Here is a 23,037-nt window from a genome sequence, read left to right on the forward strand (position 1 = left end):
AGGGAGACGAATAACAAGAAGTACTAAAATGTAGAAACACCGAAAATCAATAATTCTGTCTAGCTCAAATGATACAGGTATTGGAGTTGTGAAGTATAAACATAAACCAAAGAATCAAAACAGAGATGGGTAGAAAATCCTCTCCCGCAGGCAACATACTCAACGATTCGCATCGATTTTTGTTTGCGCATCTCGCGTGCGCTCTTATGCGCCAGTCATCGCGCTGACCCGGGAATTCTTCAGTTTCGAAACGAATTAAATGTATTTATCGACATTTGAGTGATTTTCGGAGATACTTTGATTTTAAAGCTTCATAATGTGTTATAAGACAAACTTATCAAAAAAATTTGCATTCGAAACCCTGTTTTATGCGGAAACGATGAACGTTACGCCTTCTTGCAAGTCTGGCATGAAGTTTTTGCAATTTCGCCGCATAGTTTGTTTTTCTGAAGATTTTAAGACGAGGAATAGCTAATCATGAATATTTTGGTTCAAAACATAGAAAATATGTTATAAATTCATTTCGGCAGACATTCGTCACGTTGGCTCGTTCTCGCATCGTGCATAAAATAGTGGAGAAGTTTGCCAGGTATTCTTGATGAATCCTTGTTACATAACCGGTTAACCTCAAAAAATGTTTTTGCAGAATGGCTGAAGAAATGGAACATCATCATCTTGCAGACGAAATGTATGTAGATACATATTTGGATATAAAGGTTTTTTGAAAAGGTTTTGTCCATAATTATTCCAAAAATTCAGCACCAACAACAGCAACCACGATATCCATGCCCATACGGCTGTAACAAAATGATTGCCGCTCGAACTATCGACTATCACAAAAACAATGGATGCGGTCGTCGTCATAACGAGACTTTGAATCATCCAGAGCTCAAGAAGACATTTTACTGCTGTGGAGCCTGTTACGCAGAATTCATCACTCGCCCTGACTTTTTTGAACATCTTCGTTTGGAGCACGAAGTTGATCCTGAAATTCATAATATGGAGTTTCCTGACCGTGCGACGTTCGATGTAAGCTTCAGTTTCGTGATTATCAAAACAAATTTATAAATCTTTCAGAGGTTCAAAAATTGGCTTGAGTGTGAAGGAGGAGCTCATTATCGTCACAAATCGGGAGCAAAACGACGTGCTCGCGGAAAAGGCATCTTCTTGGCATGCAACCGGAGTGGAAACGTTGGCTCGGATAAAACTAGTCTACCCGAGCGAACAGGTCCCTATCGTCTTGGATTCAGTTGCACTGCTTTCATTCATGCAACGGAGCATGAAGCAGGGTTAGTATAGCTTACTAGATTTCTCGACTTACTCCTAACTGTGTTTCAGACACGTCACAGCAGAAGTTTGCGGAGATCACTATGGACACGATGCTCGGATGCGTATTCCTAACGTCATAAAATATATTATTGCTCAGAAACAAATGGAAGGAATTCCCAATATGGACATCATCGGATTTTTGCGCCATCACTTCATGGATATAGCTAACGAGAATATTTATGCCGACCGTATCATTATGATCGATCAGGAAGAGCTTAAGAGCATCAATGTGGGAAGTACCAGAAAATGGATCAAAGATGGAATTCCACGACATGTGGAAATTTGGGAGGAGGAATTGTTGGAAAGGGTCGGAATCGTGTGGCCACCATCCAATCTGGGACTTCCTCAATACATCGCAAACCGTAAACCAACTACTGCGGAACTGGCAATCCAAGAAAATTGGCCAAGACCTCGTGTTTTCACACCCAAAAACCAACGTGGTGAAGGAATTCTTCTACCATTCAGTATTCCTGTCGCACAGCCTACAAATGCGGATGTCTACGGACAAGAAGAAGAAATGACAGAGGAGCGATATATGGAAATGGAAATGAGAGAATACGAAGTGGATGGATACGTTCAGGAAGGACAAATGATCGTCGAAGAAGAGGAAGGCGGTCGAGTGGTTGTAACTGAACCATATCAGAGACAACAAAGTATTATGAACAAGGGAAATGAACTTTTGTAAGCTAGCTATGAGAGAAGAAAGAAAAAACCTTTTTTAGGGAAGAAGGTGAAGGAGAGGTTGAAGTTGACAACGAGGTCGTCGTGACTACAATCGACCCGAACAATGAACCTATTGACGATCAGAAGGCGGGTGTGGAAGATCATCAGATTTCATGTAAGTCAATTCTCGAAATTTCAGCCTTAAATAATTTCACACGCTTGTTTTTTCAGCTCCAAACAACGAAATAGTTATAGTCGATGGAGACGTTGATGATTTGGATGAAGATCTTCATCATCATCATCACTCACATCTTCAACATCAACACCAACACCGGCTATCTCATGAAGAGGATTTGGAAGATTCCGATCAGCAAGGGCCTTCCACTGAACACGTCGGCCCAAGATTTATTGAAGCAAGTAAAGCGAGCACTCTTGAACAACTGATGGAAGAAATCGAATCGTTCAAAATTACTGTTTTGGTATATTTCAATAATCGTCGTTTTGAAAAATAATTGATACGAAATTTTTAGAAACGAGCGGAAAACACTTCAACAGACAACTTGAAATCACTTCTCATTCGTTTCCAAACACTTCATAATTCAATTATGGAGAAAGAAATTCCGGAGAATCCATCAACGACAATCTTCCCAAGTCGTAACAAGTACCTCTACAGACCCGGAAAAGGTTTGGAGAAAGCAGAAGATTTCTCGCAACGTGGAAATATTACCTTACAACCAATTGAAGATGATATAAGTGATGATGATCAGCTCATGGGTTCAGGAGATACAGGAATGAACTACAATCGGGGAATCTGGAGCTAAATTAATATGAATTTTCAGTATTATATACAATCATTTATGACTGGGTTACTCATTTGACAGTGAATCAATAAGTTTAATGTATCATTTGTCATTTTTTGGACGATCGAATTTTTGTTCAAGGTTTCATTGCCGTCCCATACTTTGCAATCCGATTATGATATCTCAATATATTGTTCTTGTTTCTGTTCAGATGTCGTTCCGCCGACTGGTTAGTGACTTGGGTCGGCTTTGCATTCAGACAGCAAGCCAATCGGTGGCCGTTCAGCAGCAGAGAACAATTCATGCATCTGTTCGTGCTGCAGATAGTATTCGTGATGCTCACAGACAAGGAACTCGTGTCGCTGCGGGACGAGTTGAAACGATGGAGGGAACGACTGGAGCTGGAACTCAAACCGCTGTTAACACATCGTCGTTAGATGCACGTCTACCGACTGCTGAGACTTTAAAACAACAATTTGATGGAGTTGCATATCACGAGTTGCCGGTAGTGTACATTCGAGCAAGTAAAAACAACACACTGGTTACTGTGACAGATACAAAAGTAGGTTAATCATAATAACTTCTGTTTATTAAAAAAAATCTCTCCAGCACGAAGTTATCACATCGACATCTTGTCGTCTTGAAGGATTCAAAAACGCTCGCAAGAAAACGACAATCGCTGGACAGACTACTGGAGTCGCCGCTGGACAACGACTCGTAAGAAGAGGAATCCGAACTGTTCGAGTACAAGTCAAAGGTATTGGACCGGGAAGAATGACATGCGTAAAAGGACTGACAGTGGCTGGAGTGCGCGTCGTAAGCATCACGGATCACACCCCACTATGTGAACTGGGACCACGGCCACGAAAGATTCGTCGTATCTAACCTGTTTTTTGTGTAAAATTTATCCTTCTGACTTATTTTTTAGGTCTGAATGTGTAGGTTAGTAGTTTTTTGATTGTTTTTGTTTCCCTGTTTCTTTGCTTTTCCCATAAATCACCTAATTTTAATATTTCATTAATGTTCAGAAGTGAAAAATGGGCGGTACAAAGTGAATTCAATATTTGATCGATGCGAGAGAAAATCGAAAATTCTGGGACGGTAACCCGTTTGAAACCAAAAGCCTTGTATTAATTTAAATGTTGGTGACTCCGTTGCTGACACGCTTTTGATCTTCTTCTGATGACGTGGAACTTGATTCGATGTCATCCTTTTCTGGCATCAAAGTTGTAGTGAATGGGGTTCCAGGCTAAAAAAAAACAAAAAACTAGACAAATTTTCAATACTATTGCTTACCTTATACTCAATTCTACTGCTTTTCTTGTTTTTTCTCTGTCGAATTGATGATCCTGTACCAGTGCTGATCGTTTGAAGATCGTCACTCACTGGACTTCCTTGGTCCAATTTCTAAAATTCGAAGATTCATAATTTCATCGCGCAAACTTTACAATTTACATTTTTATCTTGAAAATCATAAGCTTCATAAAGTGCCTGCACGAGATCAGTGGCAAAAATAATTCCAGCATGCGAGGAGACCATTCGAAGTACAAAAACTCCATCTTTATGCAAGTATTGTGTCACAAATTTCGATACATCTGCATTCTCACGTCGACTGTTTCGTTGATTGAAATGCTGAAGAGTGCTGAGAGCCAGATGTTGTTTGACGAACCAATTGGAGAAGCAAGGGAACACAAGAACCACGAACCATTGAATAAAAGAAACAGTTGAAGCAAAAAGGAGAATTAGGTACCTGAAAATCAGTTCTTTGTTTCGATTTATCACCATCAATCAGATGAATATTCCAAAATTTATCAATATATTTATTTGCTTTGTGCTTCTCAGCAGTTTTCTTAACCTCACAATCATTCAGAGAGCTGGGTTTGTTGTCGATCACTGAAGCTACTAACAGCGCTGTCAGCAAAGACTAGGTGAAACGGCGCGGCCGACATCTCGCGGGTTCCGCCGCCCACTATGTTTAACACACAAAGCGGGCGGAGCTTCGCGTTGTTGTCGCAATTTAGGGAAGTTGTGCGAATTAAAACATTTCAGAAAGCTTTTTTCTTTTGAGATATGTTCTAGGGGAGATATTCCAACTGACACTTACCAAAACCAAAGCAGTACGAAAATTTTTTCGTTAAAAATGTTAATGACCAGAACGCATTGAACAGAGTATCTTTGGATGTTTGCTACTTGACGGACCTGAAAACGAGATTTGAAATGTTTTATTGAATTTTAATAAACTCTTTACTTCAAAATCACAAACAGCTGCTCTAGGAAAGTATCCACTTCTTTCCCAAGGCTCTCCTTTGACAATGTCCTTGACAACTCCAAAACCGTACCACTGATGACGATTTGTTCCGAGGAAGCTGAAAATCAGAGATTTCAAGAATACCGAAAAACGAGCGCGCGCATTAGTTTTCTGGTAGAAGGCATGTCAGGACATTTCCTTCTCTCTCCATAATGTTGCCAGTTGCCACTCGATGTCTGTGTCTCTCGTTTTCGGTTTCAAGTTTTTGTGGATTGTGTACGTGAAGGCGCATTGTTCATTTCAACGCGTTCGTGGTGTAATGGTCAGCATGGATGCCTTCCAAGCATTCGACGGGGGTTCGATTCCCCCCGAACGCAGACTTTTAAAAAATTTTTTTTGTATTTCAAATTTTAAACTTACTAATTCATCAAGTACAATTGAGCAAAGACATTGATGAAGTAGAGGGATTTTGTGAAGAGGTAGACCCAGGAGATGAAACCAGAGGAGTATTGGAAGTTTAAGAAAGTGACTGTTTTATGAACTTGTACGCGTTTTGATTCCATATTTGCTTGAAATCGGAGAGCACTCGAAAGGTGTCTTTTAAGAATTCCAATGTTCTTTTCACGAACTTCTTCTTCAACATTCGCATTATCTTTCGCTTTTTCAACGACTTCATGAATTCGGATTCCTGAATGATTCGAAAAATACTTCCAAAGATAACTGGGTGCTCTGAAAAATGCGGCTTGGAGGAGAAGGAAAAACGGCACCCATTGATAGTAGGAGAGCTGACGATCTGGTGTGTATCTGAAATTTTTTATTGATTGGAAAATATTTTTTGTTGTAAATACCTTTCTTCTTGTTTCAAAAGTGAAACATCTTGAGTTGGCTCAACGAAGTAGGTGTCCTGGGACCAGCAATAGTTTTCGGCGTACTGTAATGACATACTTTTATTATGGAAAATCATTTTTAAGTACAGTAATCCCTACAGTACCTGTTCCCAACTTCCAGGAAACTTATTGGGAAACATGCACTCGATGGGCCTTCCGCCGAACTGTTTGAATGAAATGAGCACGGAAAATGCAAGTAAGAGATTTGGAGTGATCAGATAATTCAGACGGTCTGACCAATCATCGTCCTCTCTCGGCGAAAGGTATTTCGCCATTCCGAGGAACGTTTCGATCATCACCATGATGACTGAAACAATAGCAATTCAGAAGTGAAGAGAGAGAAAGCAACAAAACGAGAAAATTGAAAAAGTGGAAAAATAACGGACATGGAGCTGAGCAAAGATGAATTTTTCAAGTAATTATGAGTTGAGCACATGATTCTACAGCAAGTCCGTTTGAGGTGGTGCATCAGGTTAAGCGATCTATTCATAATTCGAAAACATGTTGTTCGGGCTTTTTTTTTTTTGCTTCCGGTGTGATTTCAACCTGAATGGAAGAATAAAAAGAGCCCAAAAACTGATTTTTAAACGTCCGCTATTTGTATTTTATGAAATCTGCATACACCGTCACATCAAAATGCAGATCATGCAATGCACCTGACGCGCATTCATAAGAGTCTGAAAATGTGTTTTTTTTCTGTGTTTTTTGATTTGAAAAAAAAAGTTCATAATTACATGAAGACCTGTATTAGAATTTTTTCAAAATGTGTTGTTTGAAATTCAAAATTTCCCTACGTTTTCGATGAAAAATATTCCGGAAATTCCGATTTTTTTTTAGTTGAAACACTTTTTTCTCAAAAACTTGCTAAACTTCGGTGAAATTTATGGATTTTTATACATTTTTAATAAAAATTCGCCCAATTTAAGCCTAATTTTTCGATAAAAATTTCCGGAAAATCTTATTTTTCTATTTGATCTGAGACGAAAGGCGACAGAAAAAATCACACTTTTCTGCGATTTGAGAAAAAAAACTTCAGTTTCGCACATTTTCTTTGAATCTAAACGATTATAGATCAATTACGGTATTCTTTAAACCGGAAAAAATCACAATGGAGCTTGGCTCGGAGCAACTGGCAAAAAAACACAATAGTACAATTGGGCCTCTCTTTTCTATTCTCGCACCATTTTTCAATTCTCATATATTGTGGAAAGTGGAGACCGTTTTGGAGGATGCGAAACAAACATTGAAGAGTATATGGGAAAGTGATGATTTGCAAACAATCATGTCAACGAGAAGCAGGAAAAAAGAAGATATTGTGGATATTCAGAGAATTAGACAGAGAAACGAAAATCATTGACAGTTTGGGATTTGAAGAGACGTAGACTGATAAATAGCTCATGAAATGTGATCACAGGAGCCCCAATGCTTTCTGCGCGGGCAAGATGCCAAAAGGTTCTCAATTCCTCTGTATCTTTTCGTCTCCTCGGTCCTCCGATTCAACCTCCAAAGGAAACAATAGAAAGGGTAACCATTGCCCCGAAGTATGACTGTTTTCAATTTGTGTTTCATGTCTGCGTCTCGGGTTTTTCTTGTTTGAAAATAAAAAAATATCATTACGAACTGGTTGATTTATATACGACTTTTTGAGAAGTTGGGAAAGAAGAGGAAGAGAAGACAAAATTGAATGTTGTTGGAGAGAATAATAGGAAACGATTGAAAACTGAAATCTAAACAAATCAACGGCGCTTCAAAGACGTTAGAAAAGTCGTTAAAGAGTGTTTACAAAGACCTTAAGCATGAACTGATACGGTCTATTGAATTGAATAATAAGAAAAAAATGGGATTGTGAGACAGTTTCAACCAATTATGGCTGACTCAACCAATTATGGCTGAATTATGCGCTTAAATTTTCAAGCTCAGAGCTTCTTTTCTTGTTGAGCTGGATTATTGGAATGAAGCTCCATACCGTAAACACTCGAATAAAAGGTCAGCTTATGCTCACACTTTTAGCCCACATATCTCGGTTCCTGTAATAGATATCAAAAAGTGACCAACTACCAAAATGTTTATCATAATATCAAAAACATTTTGTCAATTGACAACTTTTAAGTATCTTTTACAGGAACCGAGATAAATTGGCTCAACATCTCTGCAGGTATAAGAAGGATAATTCTGGAAAATAGATACATTTCGAGCTCAATTATCTCGATTCTTTTGAAAGATATCTAAAAATAGTAAACTAACAAAATGTACTTTACAATATGAAAAACATTTCGTCCGTTGTCCACTTTTTTGTATATTCTACAGAAGCCGAGATAAACTGGATCAAAGTTATTACGGTATCTTTTTTTGACTGACCGCTGAAACACTTTCAGAAAACATTGCGGGAATAGCACATTCGATAGGTGAATACCCTGCCCACGTCTTCCAACCCGTCAATCCAGCCATTGCTAAAAGAATATTCGATGTGACAGTTGTGTGTAGTTGATCGGAATAATCCTATAATTGTTATAATTGAAAAGTTCAAAATTTCCCAGGCTTTCACCGACCTGATCATATCTCCAAATACTTCGAGATACCGTTTCTAGTAGACCTTCAATCGACATTTCCCACGTTTTTGTCTCGGATCCTCAATGCTTCAAAACTTTTCAACACTGTTGTTCTTGGTGAGAAATTGTGGAAACGAGGAGAAAAAAGTCAATATTTATTTAGAAGCCACAGAAGCTGCTGCTGGAGGGATAGCGGGAAAAAATTGAGAATTTTGTTTCCAAAAAAAAGGGGTGCTTTGGAAACAATGATACAGTATCTTGTTGAACATCAATTATTTGTTTGTATTTGAGCTTATCATCCGATAGAATATCAGGTACTTGACAGAACGGACCGGAAGTCAACAGATAAACGATGAGGGTAAAGATATAAGTATATGAGAAGAGAGGGTCAAAGTTTGAAGTGATTGGGGTTCTCAAGTAACGGAAGTAGTTGGACATTGATGAGCATTTTTGGGAGAGAATGAGTTGAGGTGGAATTTACATGGAAATGAGTACAGATCAAATGGTGAATGGAGGAATATGATTAAATTGCAAATTTATCATAATACAGAAAAGGTGTGGCATGTTGACTTTTAAAGGTCTTTGAAACCAATGATCATGATGGGTTGGGAGAGAAAATAATTGAATAGCCTTGTTCTCACCAATGCCATAATTAAACCCAGCTGATCACAGGAATGATCAAGTTAATATAAAAATCAGTTTATCAGTTTCAGTTTCGTTCAGAGATACAGATCGGGTAGTTGAGGTCGATTTTGGTGTGTATTTGAAGAAATTATGATTTTGAGAGTGTTTTCACGGTTCGGTCAAAATAGTGTTACCGCAGTTCCTCTAGTAGAAGCCCATACAAAACCGTTTTTCAATTATCTCGATTCTTGTGAAAGATATGAAAAATTTGTCAACTCATAAAATTTTGATGATGTTATGATAAATAGTTCATTAGTTGACAAATGTTCGAAAATTTTCACAGGAAACAAGATAATTGAGATCAAAGTTGGGATACTATTAGAGGAAGCACAGTAACTGTAGAACATCAGGAATGCAAACAATTGTAAAAGTAAGAAAACGTTTCAATTAACAATGACAACAGGAGATGCTCCACTCTTGTTGATCGGCATCATCGAGGTGGTCTCTCGAAACGCTCCTCCCTTCATCACATTCATCTTTTCCAGAAACCGTTCTCGAATCATTCGGTTCAATGCGAGATAAATGAAAACCGGAGCTCCGTGGATGAATTCCCAAGTGAAATGAGCAAAAATTATGATCCAGTCGGGAACTTCAGTTACATTCATGACGACGTAGATGACAGCACAAACTTGATTGGCAGCACATATCAGAGTGGACTGAAGGAATACTTGGGTTTTCTGAAAAAAGTTGTATATTTTACACAAGATTTCATAAGAAATACCGTATTCTGTAGCTGAGAAGTGTTGGCGTTCTTAACATGTTTCAGATTGGTTCCAATGACCCAACGAAAGGGAGTGTAGACGATGCATGTGAGAGTTACAATCAAGAAGTTGTTGATTGTGTGGGAGTGATTGAAGTATTCAGTGGCACCGTCGTCAAATATCATTGGGGTGTAGAACCAAGCGAGGTACTTGGAATTGAATACCAGCGGCGCGGTGAAGAGGAAGTAGATGAAGTAGAGGATTGGAAACATCAGAGCGACATAGGTCTTCCTTCTGAAGTTCGAAAACTAATTAAAATATTTTAAATATCATTTTCTAACTGACCCATCGAAAATTTTGACAGCTAATGATGGCTTAGTCATTCCCAACAAACGATTAGCAACAAGAAGAAGAGCAGTCATGCAGGAGCTGCACCAGAGTGCACAAACAATCATTCCAGAGATGTAGATGATGTTCGGATGGGTACAGTAAACTGCTCCTTTCATAGCCAACCATCCAGTGAGAATTGAGTTGACGTAGGTGATACAGAAGTCGATGATTCCCAAGAGGTACATGATTTTGAAACAGGACATTTTGAAGTTTTCTTTCTCAAAAATGATTGAAAGGATTGGTAAGTAGAGGATCTGTAGGAAGAAATACAAATAGATAACAATATATTTTAAATCTCACATCGATAGTGATACCGTATGCCGCCTGACACGCACCAAGGATTGGCCATTTTTTCCCTTTCAGCTCGGACCACTCTTCAGAGGTATGTCCACTAAAATTTTAATTTCGCTTACCGTAAAAACTATGGCTCTTTCCGGGAAGAACGGTCCCAAAACGGGACCGCCGGTCCCATCATCGGACCAAAAAAACGGAACGGTCTTTAAAAAATCCAGTGGAAAATTTAACATTTTACTTATACTTGGGAATTTCAATACTTTTTGACAGGAATGTTTCACAAAATTTTACGATTTTTGTATTGTAGGCTTAGGCCAAAACGTTTTTTTTAAAGGTCTTTCAGCCTAAGCCTATAATTATAAACAACATACACTCTGAAAAAATTCAAGTAAAGAAATGCTGGAATTCTCAATTTTCACCAAAACGTTCGTTTTTGTTGCTGAATTGTGTTTCTTCGTTGAAACAAAAATTACGATTCCCGATGTTTCCAATAGGGTTTCCAGGTTAAGCCTGGTTGGGACCGTTGCCGTTCCCTTGGGACCATTGTCGCAACGCTGGGACCGGTCTCGGAACATTGGGAAAGTTATCGGAACAATGGGACCGTTGTCGAAACCCGCTTTGGAACCGTTCATCCCGGAAAGAGCCAAAACTATTATAGAAGGCTACCCAAACCCTCAACTTTGGATCCATTCGAAAAAGTTGACAACTAATAAAATGTTATTGATATGAATAACATTCTATCCGTTGACAAACTTTAGATATCTCTGATAGAAACCGAAATATATCAGCTCAAAGTAGGCGGTTAAAGTTGCATTCTATTAGAGTGTTTACGATACATGATTCGAAAACCTAGCGAATCTGACAATGAGAGGAACATACCTGCAGTTGTAAAGGGGAATCCCTTCCACAGAGCCATACCGTAAGATGTTGTCCATATCGAATAGCTCGCTGAATAAAATGAGATAGAGCTTCTCATATCTAAAATGGGCGTGGTCGGACAGCAATTAACATACAGGAAATATATATGGGCGGAGACTGACATGAAGGTGTTTTGTGGGAAACACGAATGGTTTTCGAAGAATTCTGAAGACTAAAATAATCCGAGACACTTTTCCTAGAATGTAACTGGGGTTCTTTTCTGAAACGTCTGGTAAATAATGAATCTATAAAGAAGTAAATTGTTATTTTAAAAGAACATCACAACCAGGAAAGCTTCTTTTTGTAAACTTGTAAAGCAAAAGTTCGAATAGTTCATCAGTAAAGTGGCCAAGTTTCAAATTATTTGGTCATCTTTGAGCTAAGTTATTGCTTGTCAAAGTTGCTTCATCTCATAAATATCACTAGAAACATTACGCCGTTCATCTTTGGACAATCATAACAATACCCAGACTTGAGGAATTGCTTTGAAAATTTCAGTAGCTTTGAATGGAACGTAAAATAATATTTCTATCAATTTTCGTGCTTCCAAGATACTTATGTCTAAAGGTATACCTGTTTTCATCAGTCCGGCTTATTGTGCGCCAGATGTTCAATTCTCATTAGCACAATTTTATGTGTATAATTTATTAGCACAAAAATTGCTTATATTAAAAAAGAGACAAGACAAAAACTAGTAAAACTCTATGAAAATCCATATTGAGTAGAAAAAGGAAAATACGGTATAGAAATGTGGTTGGGTTTTCACTTGTGTCCGGTAATTGTGTCACCGATTCCTTGAATAACTTTAAAGTGTTTGGATGAAGAAAAAATAAGCACGCGAAGAGAGAAAACAAAAAAGTATATACACTAAAAAAGAGAGAAAAAAAGGTTACTGTAGTTACGAAAAAAAAGTGTTTGAGTCGGTGGGATGGAAGGCGAGTTTAACATTGAAAGAGAAAGAAGACATGTGAAGGACAAAGATTGGGATATTTGGAAGTAAAAATAGGGAGAAACAGGTTCATAGAAACTTATAGTTATTGAGAGTAAAGACTACGACTGAATGTCACATAATCGAACGATCTTGGTGGGGCTCCTGGCTCTCGTGATGGAGCCATTCGTGCCATACAGTAAGCAGCTTGATCACGTGGCAACTCGCGTTCCAGTTCCTCGGCAGTGATGAATGTCTGAAATGAATAAACTCCGTTTTTAGAACTGTTGTAGATTCTACTATACCTTTCCAGATGCGAGTATTCTGAATGAGTCGATCATTTGCTCTACAGTATCCTGGTCTGAATTCTCTTTGGTCATGAAATCAAGGAAGGCCTCAAATGGTACACGTCCCATACGATTTGGATCGACATGTGCCAAAACACGATGAAGTTCCGCATCTCCTTCACGTCCTGGTCTGATGGTGTATCCAACGGAAATCAGACAAGCTCTGAAAAATAATAATTATTATTGTCTGAAACAACGAAAACACATGATCTACATGACTTGGAAAATTAATAAAGTACATTAAATTTCCGGTACATGTTGTGTTAGTCTGTGACGCCTACAGAAGTGATCAGTGTTGTCAAATCTTCCCACCTCAATTGCTCAGGGTCCAAACCAGCGCGTTCCTTGTCAAAGTGACTGAATGAAGCACGGAACTCAGCGATTTGCTCTTCACTGATTCCCTTGCTGTCACGGAGCAAAACTTGATTCTCGAATTCGTTTATCGTCTTGTTAATACTGGTGAGAAGAGTTTCCCATCCGACACGAAGCGATTCCATTGAGTAACGAGATTTACGGTTTTCGAAGACAAAGTTCTCTTGCATCTCTTGATGGATACGTTCGAGCTCATCAAGGTTTGATTTGTATCCGAGGACGTTTCTCTGGATGGAACGAAGCTGTTGAATGGCGTCCTCAAGGCGTCCACGTCCTCCGAGTCCGATGGCAAGAACCTGTTCAAGCTCACGCTCAAGCCATGGTCCGACCTGGTTGGCCTTCTCGGCGAAGATGGTACGGAGACGTTCGTTGTCTAAAAAGTTTAGTGATTGTCTAGTGAAACTTTGAGATTAACTCACTTTGTTGTCTCTTGAGCTCTGATTGAAGTTGGGAGTCTCTTCTTGGGACGGAGCTCTGAACCTCTCCCCATTTTCTGCGAATGTCCGAAGCGGAAAGATCAGTGTATGGATTACGGAGAAGTTCGCGATCGAGTCCATGAGAAGTAACAAGATGTTCAACTTCGTGTTCGATTTGGTTAATGCTCGAGAATTCGCGATCAGCATCTCCCAAAGTGGACTTGAACTGATCATGGGCGCTGACGAGTTCTTCAATTTCACGCATTTCATGAACAATCACCAAATCGGCAAGATCTTCACGAGCTCCGTCGAGCCAGTTGTTGAACGGAGCAGCACGTTTGGCAAAGTCCAAATAGAGAGAATCAAGGCGTTCAGCAATACGTTCAGCATCTTCAAGAGTTTCACGTCTCTTCGAGGAGAGCTGTCCAAGACGATCCCATTGAGAGCAGATTGCTTGGCAACGAGCATTGATTGGTCCAATATCCGGATAACGGAGATTGTTGAGCTCTCTGGCGATAGCAGCAATCTGCTCAACGCGATCTTGGTGTGCTCCAAGATCACTTTCAAAAGCCTCGTGTCTCTTGCGAAGAGCCTTGATCTTGTAAAGTCCACAACTTCTCCAGTCGTTGCTACGGAGAGCATCTTCCTTTCCATGAGCCCATTCCTCGTGAAGAGCACACTTACGACGGAACTTCTCAGCGAGGTGTTCCAAACGTTCGAGTCTCATGATTTCGGACAAAAGCCACTCTTCGAATCCTTTCTCAGAATCTTCAAGACCTGCCCAGGCGGCGTTGATATCTTTGACCAAATGTCCGTCACGTGGGCAGAAAGCTGGACGATTCGAGAGACGAAGACGGGTCTGGAGAGTATTGAAAAGAGTCTCAAGACGCCCCTTGTCTTCGATCCGTGGAGGTTTCTCACTACGACGATAGTTACGGTAATCTTCGAGTTTTTGTTGAGCCTGCCGAAGGGTGTCATCAGTGGAACGGTTGGCGAGCCACGGCATCCAACGGTTGATCCAGGCGAGGAGCTGAAAAGAAATGGAAATGCATGTAAAGTCTATGATCTAAATTATCCTACGTCAGAAGCCAAGTTCTCATAATCCTCCATCATCTTTTCATTCTCTTGGTTGACTTTCAATACTCTGCAGATACGGTTGGCAGCGGTTTCAGCCTGAAATAAAAGATTTTTAGAGAGCGTTATTTGTAGATTTTAAGACAATTCAAACTACATAAAATAAATGAAATAATGAGGCACTACAAACCTTACGCATTCCACTGAAATAATGGTAGTAACATGAAACATAGGTCATCACTGCTTTCTCGTCGGGTTGTGAGTTGGCCAAATCTGAAGTTAAACATGGGAACATTAGGGAGTCAGAGAGAAAACATTAGTTTTCGGTTATGAAGAAAAGAAAAATCGAAAAGTTATTGTGTATTTGTGGTTTGATATAAATTCTGAAACACGACTCTTTGAAAATGGGACGGACGAAAGCACGATGGACAACTACAGCATTCAACACTATCCACTCAGAATCCACTCTTTCTCAGATGGCTCACATCCTTTCTCCAGTCTCTTTCTGGTGGTGGAGCAACAACTACTCGTTGTGGTGGTGGCTGACGGATGACTGGTGCTGGTGGCTCACGCATGTTACGGAATGCGTGATAGAAGCAGGAGACATAAGTCATAGTGGACTTCTCGTCCGGATGACGTGCCACGTCTGCATGTTTGGTATTCGGTATGTTTTTCGAGAGAAGCTATATTTGCTATTGAATGGTTTAATTTTTAAAGATAGAATAGAATAGAAGAAAGGTTTGAAAGTTCTGAAATTTTCAAAAAGCTCACCCTCTGCGTCTAACATTCTTGGAATGTCAAGATGCTTTTCAGCAATATCGAAAGCCAAATTCAAGTTGTGAATTGGGTCTCCCTTGTGCAGTTGGCTGTAATCCAACAAATCTGGACGATGACGATGAATAAGAGCGCAGAAGGCGAGACCATCCTTCCACGAGTTGTGGAAGTTCTGCACATTCACATTGTTGTATGGAGCAGTCTTACGTTGACACCACAGAAGAAGACCGTCACGAGCAGAGAGCTCTGAAACATTTCCTTCAAATTTCTTAAATTTTGCCAGAGTTTACTCACCTTCAACGTTAATATCTTGAATGGCGAATCTCAGAATAATGGTCCAGATGAGACCAAGAGTCATCTTGACATTTCCATCCACAATTTCTTCGGCTCCAATCGAAACCAATTTGACTCCTTTGGATTCGATGTACTCGAGAGCCTTGTTCACATTGGCAATCTTGTGGAATCTCATCTTTCCACGATCTGGTTTTGGAAGTGGTTCTCCAGAAATGACTTCGAGAAGAAGCATAAGTTTGAGACCATTTCTGAAGTCTTCTTCAATTGTGTCGATTGAAGTGCCAGCTTTGCGAAGGTGAGAGTTGCACCAGGCGGTGAAGGTCTGAAATGTTTCTGGATGAGGTTCCGTGTTATACAAGACTGAAAAAAACGGGCATATCTTTAGATAGCACAAATTTGAGTGAGCATAATTTTGCAGTACCCTGTAAGAACATTCCCCTTTTTCAAGACAGCTAATAAGCCTGTTTTCTATCTTCAGAATCCCCAGATCCCTCTTACAACCCACTCTTGCACTATTTTGTTGTTGTCTATTTTTTGTTACAAACCGAAAGGTGTCAATGGCATCCCCTTCCAGCCTTCCTTTTTGTTTTTTTTTCTGTGTTGCCTTAACTCTTGAGCTCAAGACTCACTAAGCTCAAATTACAACTTGCCAATCGTCACTTGCTTTCCTTCTCTCCCCATTCCTCTTTCTCTACCTCCTCCCACTCCATTATGAACCAGGGGGCAAAAGGGTGCCCTCTTCCATCTTCTGAATCCATTGCCAACCTGTTATCGTTATCTCTCGCGGTTTTTGTCACCACATTGAAAGAAGAGAGAGCCGAGAGTAGGTGTAACAGGCGAGAACCAACATATGCTCCAAAGAGAAAAAAGAATGGGATGTTGAGGAGAGATGGGAGCATCCCATCATTTATCACCACATATATTTTGGAGTAAATCAAGTTGAATGGAACGAGATCGGGGGAGTAGGAAAGGAGAAATGAAGGGATAGAAGATGATGAACGAAAGAACACCTCATCGTTGGTTGTTTTATGACCACTTGCTTGTATATGGGGCTTGTATTAAGTCAGAAAGCATCAAAGAAATGTAGTGAACATGATATTTGAGTCTTTGAGGAAAACTACAGTAACCAAGACTTAAAAAAGGGTTGTCAAATATGGTTCGAGTTATTCAACTACCATGTAATAGAAAGGCCCCCACACTAACTGGTAAGACAAAAGGATAAAAGAGTAACTACGGAAACCTGCATGAAACTACCAAACACTCTAATAGACGGGCACAATATAATTACACTTTGAGCTGGTATATATCGGTCCCTGTAACATATATTAAAAAGGGTTCAACTGGCAAAACATTTCTGCTATTATGATAAGCAGTTTATCAGTTGACAACTTTTTTATATCTTTGACAAAAGCTGGGAAAAGTTATCTCACAATTGAGAGACAGAGTGCCCTTCTATTACAGGTTTTACGGTGACTTAAAGAGCTTCAATTATTCCCTCCCTGTACATTTTAACCTCACAATAATTCAAGTGTTAAATTTATTGCATCATTTGATGAAAGCTCTTTTGCCTTGTGTTCCTATCTCACCTTCTTCTGTTGCTTCTCCCATGCTGGATCGAGAAGTCCTTCACGATCCCATTCCTCCTCTTGTTGGGTATAGTCGTAGCCCGGTTGATGGTAAGAGGGCGGCTGTTGGTAGTAGTCGACCATCACCTGAAAAATATAAATTTAAGATTTCCAACCAGAAGTTCTTCAAGGAAGTGATGAGAACGAACAGACGGAAATATGGGGAAGAACGGCGGCGGAAAAGCGTTGGTTGGAAAGAAAACGAGAGAAGTAGGGGGTGAAAGAATTAACGCATAGGCAACAACCGAAGCTATTACTTTTGATTGACTGTTTCTGACTGGATTTGGCGCGACGCTGTCGACCGCCCCGGCAAAAGCATGAGGAAAAGCCCATGTACACCTTTTGGCAAAAAAGTAACAAGGCATCTGGTTTCGAAGGATCTGAAGAAGACACGGGCGGTCCAGGAAAAAAAGGACGAGGAAGATGTATAAGTGAAGGATGGAGTACTTGACTGTTTCGTTTCTGTTTCTTCCGAATCTCAAAGGCATGATGTATTCATAATAAGTGGAGGAATATAAGAAGACGGGGAAGATGAGAGGGCGGAGGTAGAAGGTCGGAGGGCTTCTATTCTCAACAGGGAATCCGGGCTGCCCCATCCATACAAAAGATGGTGAATCGGAATTCGTAAGTGCCCTTTTACTCGAGACTAAAGAAGAACAGGGAAAAAGACGAATTGGTGTACAAGTCGTTATTTTGTGAGAGAAAAGAGAAGCTCAGAAAACTGGTCTATAAAACTAGGAGCCCGTGTGGTCAAATGAGAAGGTTCGGGAACCAGATGGTCAGATAATGAAAATGGCGAGAAAAAAGCCAGGATACCTGAAGGTTCCCCGATGTTTTAAGCTTAGCTTTTTTAATATTTAAGTTATGAATCATGATGATTCAAACTGAAAAGGTTCCGCTAGCCTATATAAATTCAGAAGTTCATAATAAACACTTGAAAAAAGTTGGAGATGAATCATCAAGTTTAACAAACAAAAACAACAATAATACTTGATAATAATAATCCCCCGACGATTGGAAAGAAACAGGAAAAGCAAAAAAACTTTGGCGCAGGGGAGCTCACACCGGATCTCGCTCCTTTTCTCTATCATTATCTCTCTGATCGGTATACTCTCTAACCGTGTTCGCGACTCTCTTGAGCTTTCTTCGGAGCCCGCCGCCAACCCCGTCGTCGAGGATAGAGATGCCTCTGAGCTCTCTCTGCTCTTGGAGAAGAAAATGAATGAGAATTGTTGTGTCTCGTCTCAGATCAGAGGTAGGATGGATTGAGGAAAGGGAAGGAGGAGAAAAGAAAGAAAAATACATTTGTGTAATGTAACAAGACATGACTCTTTGGCATGCCTGTGCCAACAAGATCATCAAGAAAATAATAGGGATCCAAGAGGTTAAATGTTAGATTGACCTTTTAACAAAATTTATGACAGGGTTGATGAAACTCTACAGTTACCGTAATTTATCTAATAGTTACCAGCCTATATGTGCTCTTTCCGATAAATTATCTCGGTTCCTATGCAGTTGACCTATTTTTGATATCTTGTATAAGAATTGAGACAATTGACCTCAAAGTTGACCGTTCGCGTGGGCTTCTATTTGAGATTATTAGAAGGGCCTCTTTAATAGAAGGCCTCCCCCCCCCCCCCTGTAATATACGGACCCCCTTCAAAATGTGTTGTTTGAAATCAAACATTTCCGTACATTTTCAGGGAAGAATATTTTTAAAAATCCAAAAATTTCAGAGGAATTTGTTGAAAACCTATTTTTTTTGCTCAAAAACTTGCTCGATTTTGATTAAATTGATGCATTTTCGTGATTTTTGAAAGATAATTTCGAATTTTTCGGGGAAACATTTTTGACAAAATTTACGGAAAAATAGAATGCCCCTCTAATTGAAGAGCATCTGTAATAGACAGGCCCTCCGGTGACACCTAGGAACAGTAGAAGGGTCGACCCTTCTAATACAGGTTTTACTGTACATCCTGACAACTGTTTTGAAAACTGTTGGGAATTGAAATATGGAATGTGTATTTTATCATAATTCCAATATTCATTGTTCTCAAACAAATCTATGATGAAAAAGCAACTTCGAAAGTTTGCTTTTTGGAAGATATGAACTCCTTATCAGTTTCTAACAAAAATTAGGTGAAATTTATTAATTGAGATTTTTAAAATTTTGCGTGAAATTTAGAGTATTCCTGGAAACTTTTGTAGCGAAATGCGTTGGAAATATTTTCAAATTCCACCCATCTAATTTTGCCTCAACATTTAAATATTCAAAAAACCTTACAAATGCAAACCTATTTTCGAATCCTCAAAAGACACGTCACGGCAAACCAAATAAATTCTCAATTTTTGCCCCGATACGCTCCATATAAATTATCTGCCACGTCATTATTGATCCCCCTATTCGTCATGTTGCGACTTTTCAGAGAAGTACCAAGACACTCCTTTTATAAACATTCCGTTTGGAATTGACAAAAAAACTAAAACCAGATGGATAAAGTGAAAATGTAGAGAGTGATGAAGATGAACGACGAGAGTGGGGTAGATTAGTATACAGAACATTTTGGGAGGGTGAAAAAAAGAGTATATGAACGAGAGTGGCGGGAATTGGAAAAATGAGAAATGAGATTGAATATTCTCATAGTGAATAGGGAAAAACGGAGTGAATTGAAAAAGTATAGATGTAAAAAATATATGTATGTCAATGGGAAGTTCCGACAGAAGCTTATAAGTGTTGAATACAATCAATGTTATGTCGAAATATAGAATACTACTGTTTTTTCAAATTCCTTCTTATCTTCAGCATTTTCTCAGATCTAAACGAGGGAATTTCGGAATGATCTGTTCGGAGTTTTTCGTAATTTCGAAAATTCCGTGTTTCTAAATTTTGGAATCTCGGATTCCCTTGGACCATAACTAGATTCCAGTTTTTTTTTCAATTTAAAGAAAATTATTCAAAGGTTTTTAGCAAACATGAAAAATCAGGTCCCGGGCCCGGGTTTGCTAAATTTGAAAAAAAAGAATATCAGAAAAATTTTCAAATTTGTTGTGAAAAAAACTATTTTTTAACGGCACTCCTATCTTGGGAAGTTTTTTACTTAAAGGTGGGGGGACAGGAGATTTTACGGGGGGTTTTTGGGGCCAGAGTATGCATTCTACCGTAACGGTGTACAACGCTTAATGTCACTCTGCGTACCGCTGTCGTCCTCACCCTTATGTTTACAATCGGGCGCGCACTTAACTTTTGCCCGCGTAGCTCAGTCGGTAGCGGTGCTGTACCCCTGATCTGCCTGTCATGAGTTCAACTCCCCAAGGGACATATTCAAACGGATTTTCGAGAACATTATTTTTTTCGTGTCCCTCCACCTTTAACAGAAAAATCGTCCATTTTTTCTATGGACTCCGGAAATTTTTTTTTGAAAAACATGATTTTTAAAAAAATTTTTTAGATTGTTTCATACTTGTCAATAAAGCGTTCCGCTAGACTGTGTTGATAACTAGTTATACCGTATTTTCTCTAATAGAAGGACACCCAATACGTGCATTCTGAGCTCAATTATCTCGATTCCTGTGAAAGATATCAAAGTTTTGTCAACAAATACATTATTTATCATAAAATCACCTATTTTTTATCAGTTGATAGGGTTTTGGTATTTCTCATAGGATCCGAGATAATTGAGATCAAAGTAAACGTATACGACCCTTCTATTAGAGCAAATACAGTAAAACAATTTTTGAATGATTAATTCGGGTCAGATGAAAACACATGAAAAAAGCGTGCTCTATCAAAATTTGGACACCTAAAGACGGAAATCGGAAGTGATTCTTGGCGGTGGTCAGAAAAGAGTCGCCACCCCAAAAGACACATGACGAGTGCCTCCCGGGCAACCTGATATTTCTGTCGGAGTGCGCGAGACAACTTTTCCGGTTCTAACACCAATCCAAGTATCTTCAGATCACACACTATTTCGTCTGTCAGGTAAATTCCAAAATAAGATGAAAGAGGGAGCATTGGAGGGAGGAGGGGTGCTCTCAAAAAGTGACGAGAAGCGAACGGTTTGTCATACAATACGTTTTTTGATTGGTGAGAAGAAGAACTCATTGAAGGACAAGAAGATTGTCTAGACAAAAAGAAATGTATGGAGCTACTCGAAAACATCCCGATGAGAATTTTCAGAAAAAGTTTAGAATAAATTTTGCAAATAGAATGAAAGATTAAACACAGAGGAACTACATAGGAAATGGAATAGAAATAAAGAAACTGAAACATTTCAAAACTTTTCACAAAAAAGGTCATCAGACACACTGTTCCCAGAAAAAGGAGAGAAAAAGATAATATTAAATAATGACACATCAAATTGGCTCACTCATCAACCTAGTGAATTCTTATCACTTATCACTTGACACTTTTTTCTCATTATTGATGGCCAGGAACTGTATGACGAGAAGCATCTAAACACTATGCGGAATGTTTTCGGCAAATAAGACACTCGAAAAATAACGACAGGGAGGGCGAAAAAGCGCATAAACGGAAGACGAAGAACACTTCAAAAAACAACTATTCTGGAGGATAGTTTCTGTTTATAGTTTGACTGGATTCATTGATTTGGTCAGACACTGAACTAATTGAAAACGACAAATTATTGGAAGGCTTGGCGGCGAACAAAAATCACCATAAAACCTGTAATAGATCGGCCCTTAATTGTTACTTTGAGCCAACTTTTCTCGGTTCTTGTCAAAAATATGAAAAAATTGTCAGATCATAAATTGTTCATCATAATTTCGAGATCATTTTGTCAATTTACCACTTTTTTATATATCGCATAGGAGTTGAGATAATTGAGCTCAAACTTGACAGTGTATAGAGCCAATGATCTGGTTAGACGCTGAACTAACGAGTGAAACCCCCTGACTTCTAACTTTAAGGCAATTTATCTTTTTTCCTGTCAAAGATATCAAAAAGTGGCCAACTGAAGGATATTCATGATATCCTTAATAACGTTTTGATAGTTTACCACTTTTTGATATCTTTTAGAGGGACCATGATACATTGACTCAAAAGTTAAAAGTCAGAGGTCTTTCTATTACAGTTTTACGGAAGTTGCATGTTCCATTCCAGCTGAAACAACTAGAACAACATGAACTGCAACAACTAAAAATCGAAATTCCATAATTTTCCAAACTCAATCAAACAATCGACTAAGATCAGAATCATCGTGAGTTTGCGAGGAGTCAAATCAAATCGGATCGTACACATACAAACAAAAGGCGCGGAAAAAGGTGCAAATTTTGAATAAACTTATTTTGCTCTTTCATGACTTTTTCCTCTGTTTCGGAACAGCTGGGATCCTATGAGGAGCAGAGGTGCGCGCACGCTCAAATACAACAAAATGAAAGGTCAGGAAAAAGAAAAAGAAGAAGAGAAGAGGAGGAAACAATCACAAATATTTGGAACAAGGGGCAAGAAGGAGAAAAGCTTGCTTCTTTTTTCCGCACACTATGTCCTACAGGAGGCTACCGCAAAAGGTAAGTGTGTGTTTAACGAACGAAGGGATAGATAGATTGTTGGAAGGAATGGGTTAGAGCGATTCAGATGAAGATGAGGATAAGATTTCGAGGTTTCGAAAAAGAGGTGAAATGATACTTTTTATTGACAGCTTCGTGGTGACAGAGAATATTTATGTCTATTTGGTGGGTTCTCACAATGAGGATTGAACACAATTCAAACGCAGGAAGGAACCTTT

General features: G+C 39.1%; 6 protein-coding genes and 1 non-coding gene across 7 annotated transcripts; 3 read left to right on the forward strand and 4 right to left on the reverse strand.

The window, feature by feature from the left end:
* Positions 1–647: 647 nt before the first annotated feature.
* Positions 648–2,813, forward strand: CBG23509 (the record flags this gene model as incomplete). Its single annotated transcript, XM_002636729.1, has 7 exons — positions 648–716; positions 760–1,029; positions 1,078–1,289; positions 1,339–2,010; positions 2,052–2,167; positions 2,224–2,471; positions 2,523–2,813. The coding sequence occupies 7 exons, from the start codon at positions 648–650 to the stop codon at positions 2,811–2,813; spliced, it is 1,878 nt and encodes a 625-aa protein (XP_002636775.1).
* A 190-nt stretch (positions 2,814–3,003) lies between these two features.
* Cbr-mrps-11 lies at positions 3,004–3,677 on the forward strand (the record flags this gene model as incomplete). The annotated part of the gene is made up of 2 exons (XM_002636728.1): positions 3,004–3,354; positions 3,402–3,677. The coding sequence occupies 2 exons, from the start codon at positions 3,004–3,006 to the stop codon at positions 3,675–3,677; spliced, it is 627 nt and encodes a 208-aa protein (XP_002636774.1).
* A 250-nt stretch (positions 3,678–3,927) lies between these two features.
* Cbr-inx-11 lies at positions 3,928–6,229 on the reverse strand (the record flags this gene model as incomplete). Its single annotated transcript, XM_002636727.1, has 8 exons — positions 3,928–4,041; positions 4,089–4,199; positions 4,248–4,542; positions 4,897–4,991; positions 5,041–5,158; positions 5,461–5,844; positions 5,889–5,971; positions 6,032–6,229. 8 exons carry the CDS (start codon positions 6,227–6,229, stop codon positions 3,928–3,930), a joined length of 1,398 nt encoding a protein of 465 aa, XP_002636773.1.
* CBG28418 lies at positions 5,346–5,417 on the forward strand. The gene has a single exon. It is a non-coding gene (tRNA).
* Positions 6,230–9,543: 3,314 nt separating the features above from the next.
* Cbr-srt-39 lies at positions 9,544–11,480 on the reverse strand (the record flags this gene model as incomplete). The annotated part of the gene is made up of 3 exons (XM_045237397.1): positions 9,544–9,837; positions 9,882–10,155; positions 11,425–11,480. 3 exons carry the CDS (start codon positions 11,478–11,480, stop codon positions 9,544–9,546), a joined length of 624 nt encoding a protein of 207 aa, XP_045097736.1.
* A 1,017-nt stretch (positions 11,481–12,497) lies between these two features.
* Positions 12,498–17,377, reverse strand: Cbr-atn-1 (the record flags this gene model as incomplete). Its single annotated transcript, XM_002636725.1, has 9 exons — positions 12,498–12,647; positions 12,697–12,901; positions 13,051–13,483; positions 13,530–14,556; positions 14,607–14,699; positions 14,791–14,873; positions 15,372–15,620; positions 15,669–15,990; positions 17,255–17,377. The coding sequence occupies 9 exons, from the start codon at positions 17,375–17,377 to the stop codon at positions 12,498–12,500; spliced, it is 2,685 nt and encodes an 894-aa protein (XP_002636771.1).
* A 975-nt stretch (positions 17,378–18,352) lies between these two features.
* On the reverse strand, positions 18,353–18,598 carry CBG27030 (the record flags this gene model as incomplete). The annotated part of the gene is made up of 1 exon (XM_045237398.1): positions 18,353–18,598. One exon carries the CDS (start codon positions 18,596–18,598, stop codon positions 18,353–18,355), a length of 246 nt encoding a protein of 81 aa, XP_045100581.1.
* Between the last annotated feature and the right edge of the window lie 4,439 nt (positions 18,599–23,037).

The sequence above is a fragment of the Caenorhabditis briggsae genome, assembly GCF_000004555.2.
Source record: "Caenorhabditis briggsae complete genome, chrV, whole genome shotgun sequence".
NCBI classification, from domain to species: Eukaryota; Metazoa; Nematoda; class Chromadorea; order Rhabditida; family Rhabditidae; genus Caenorhabditis; species Caenorhabditis briggsae.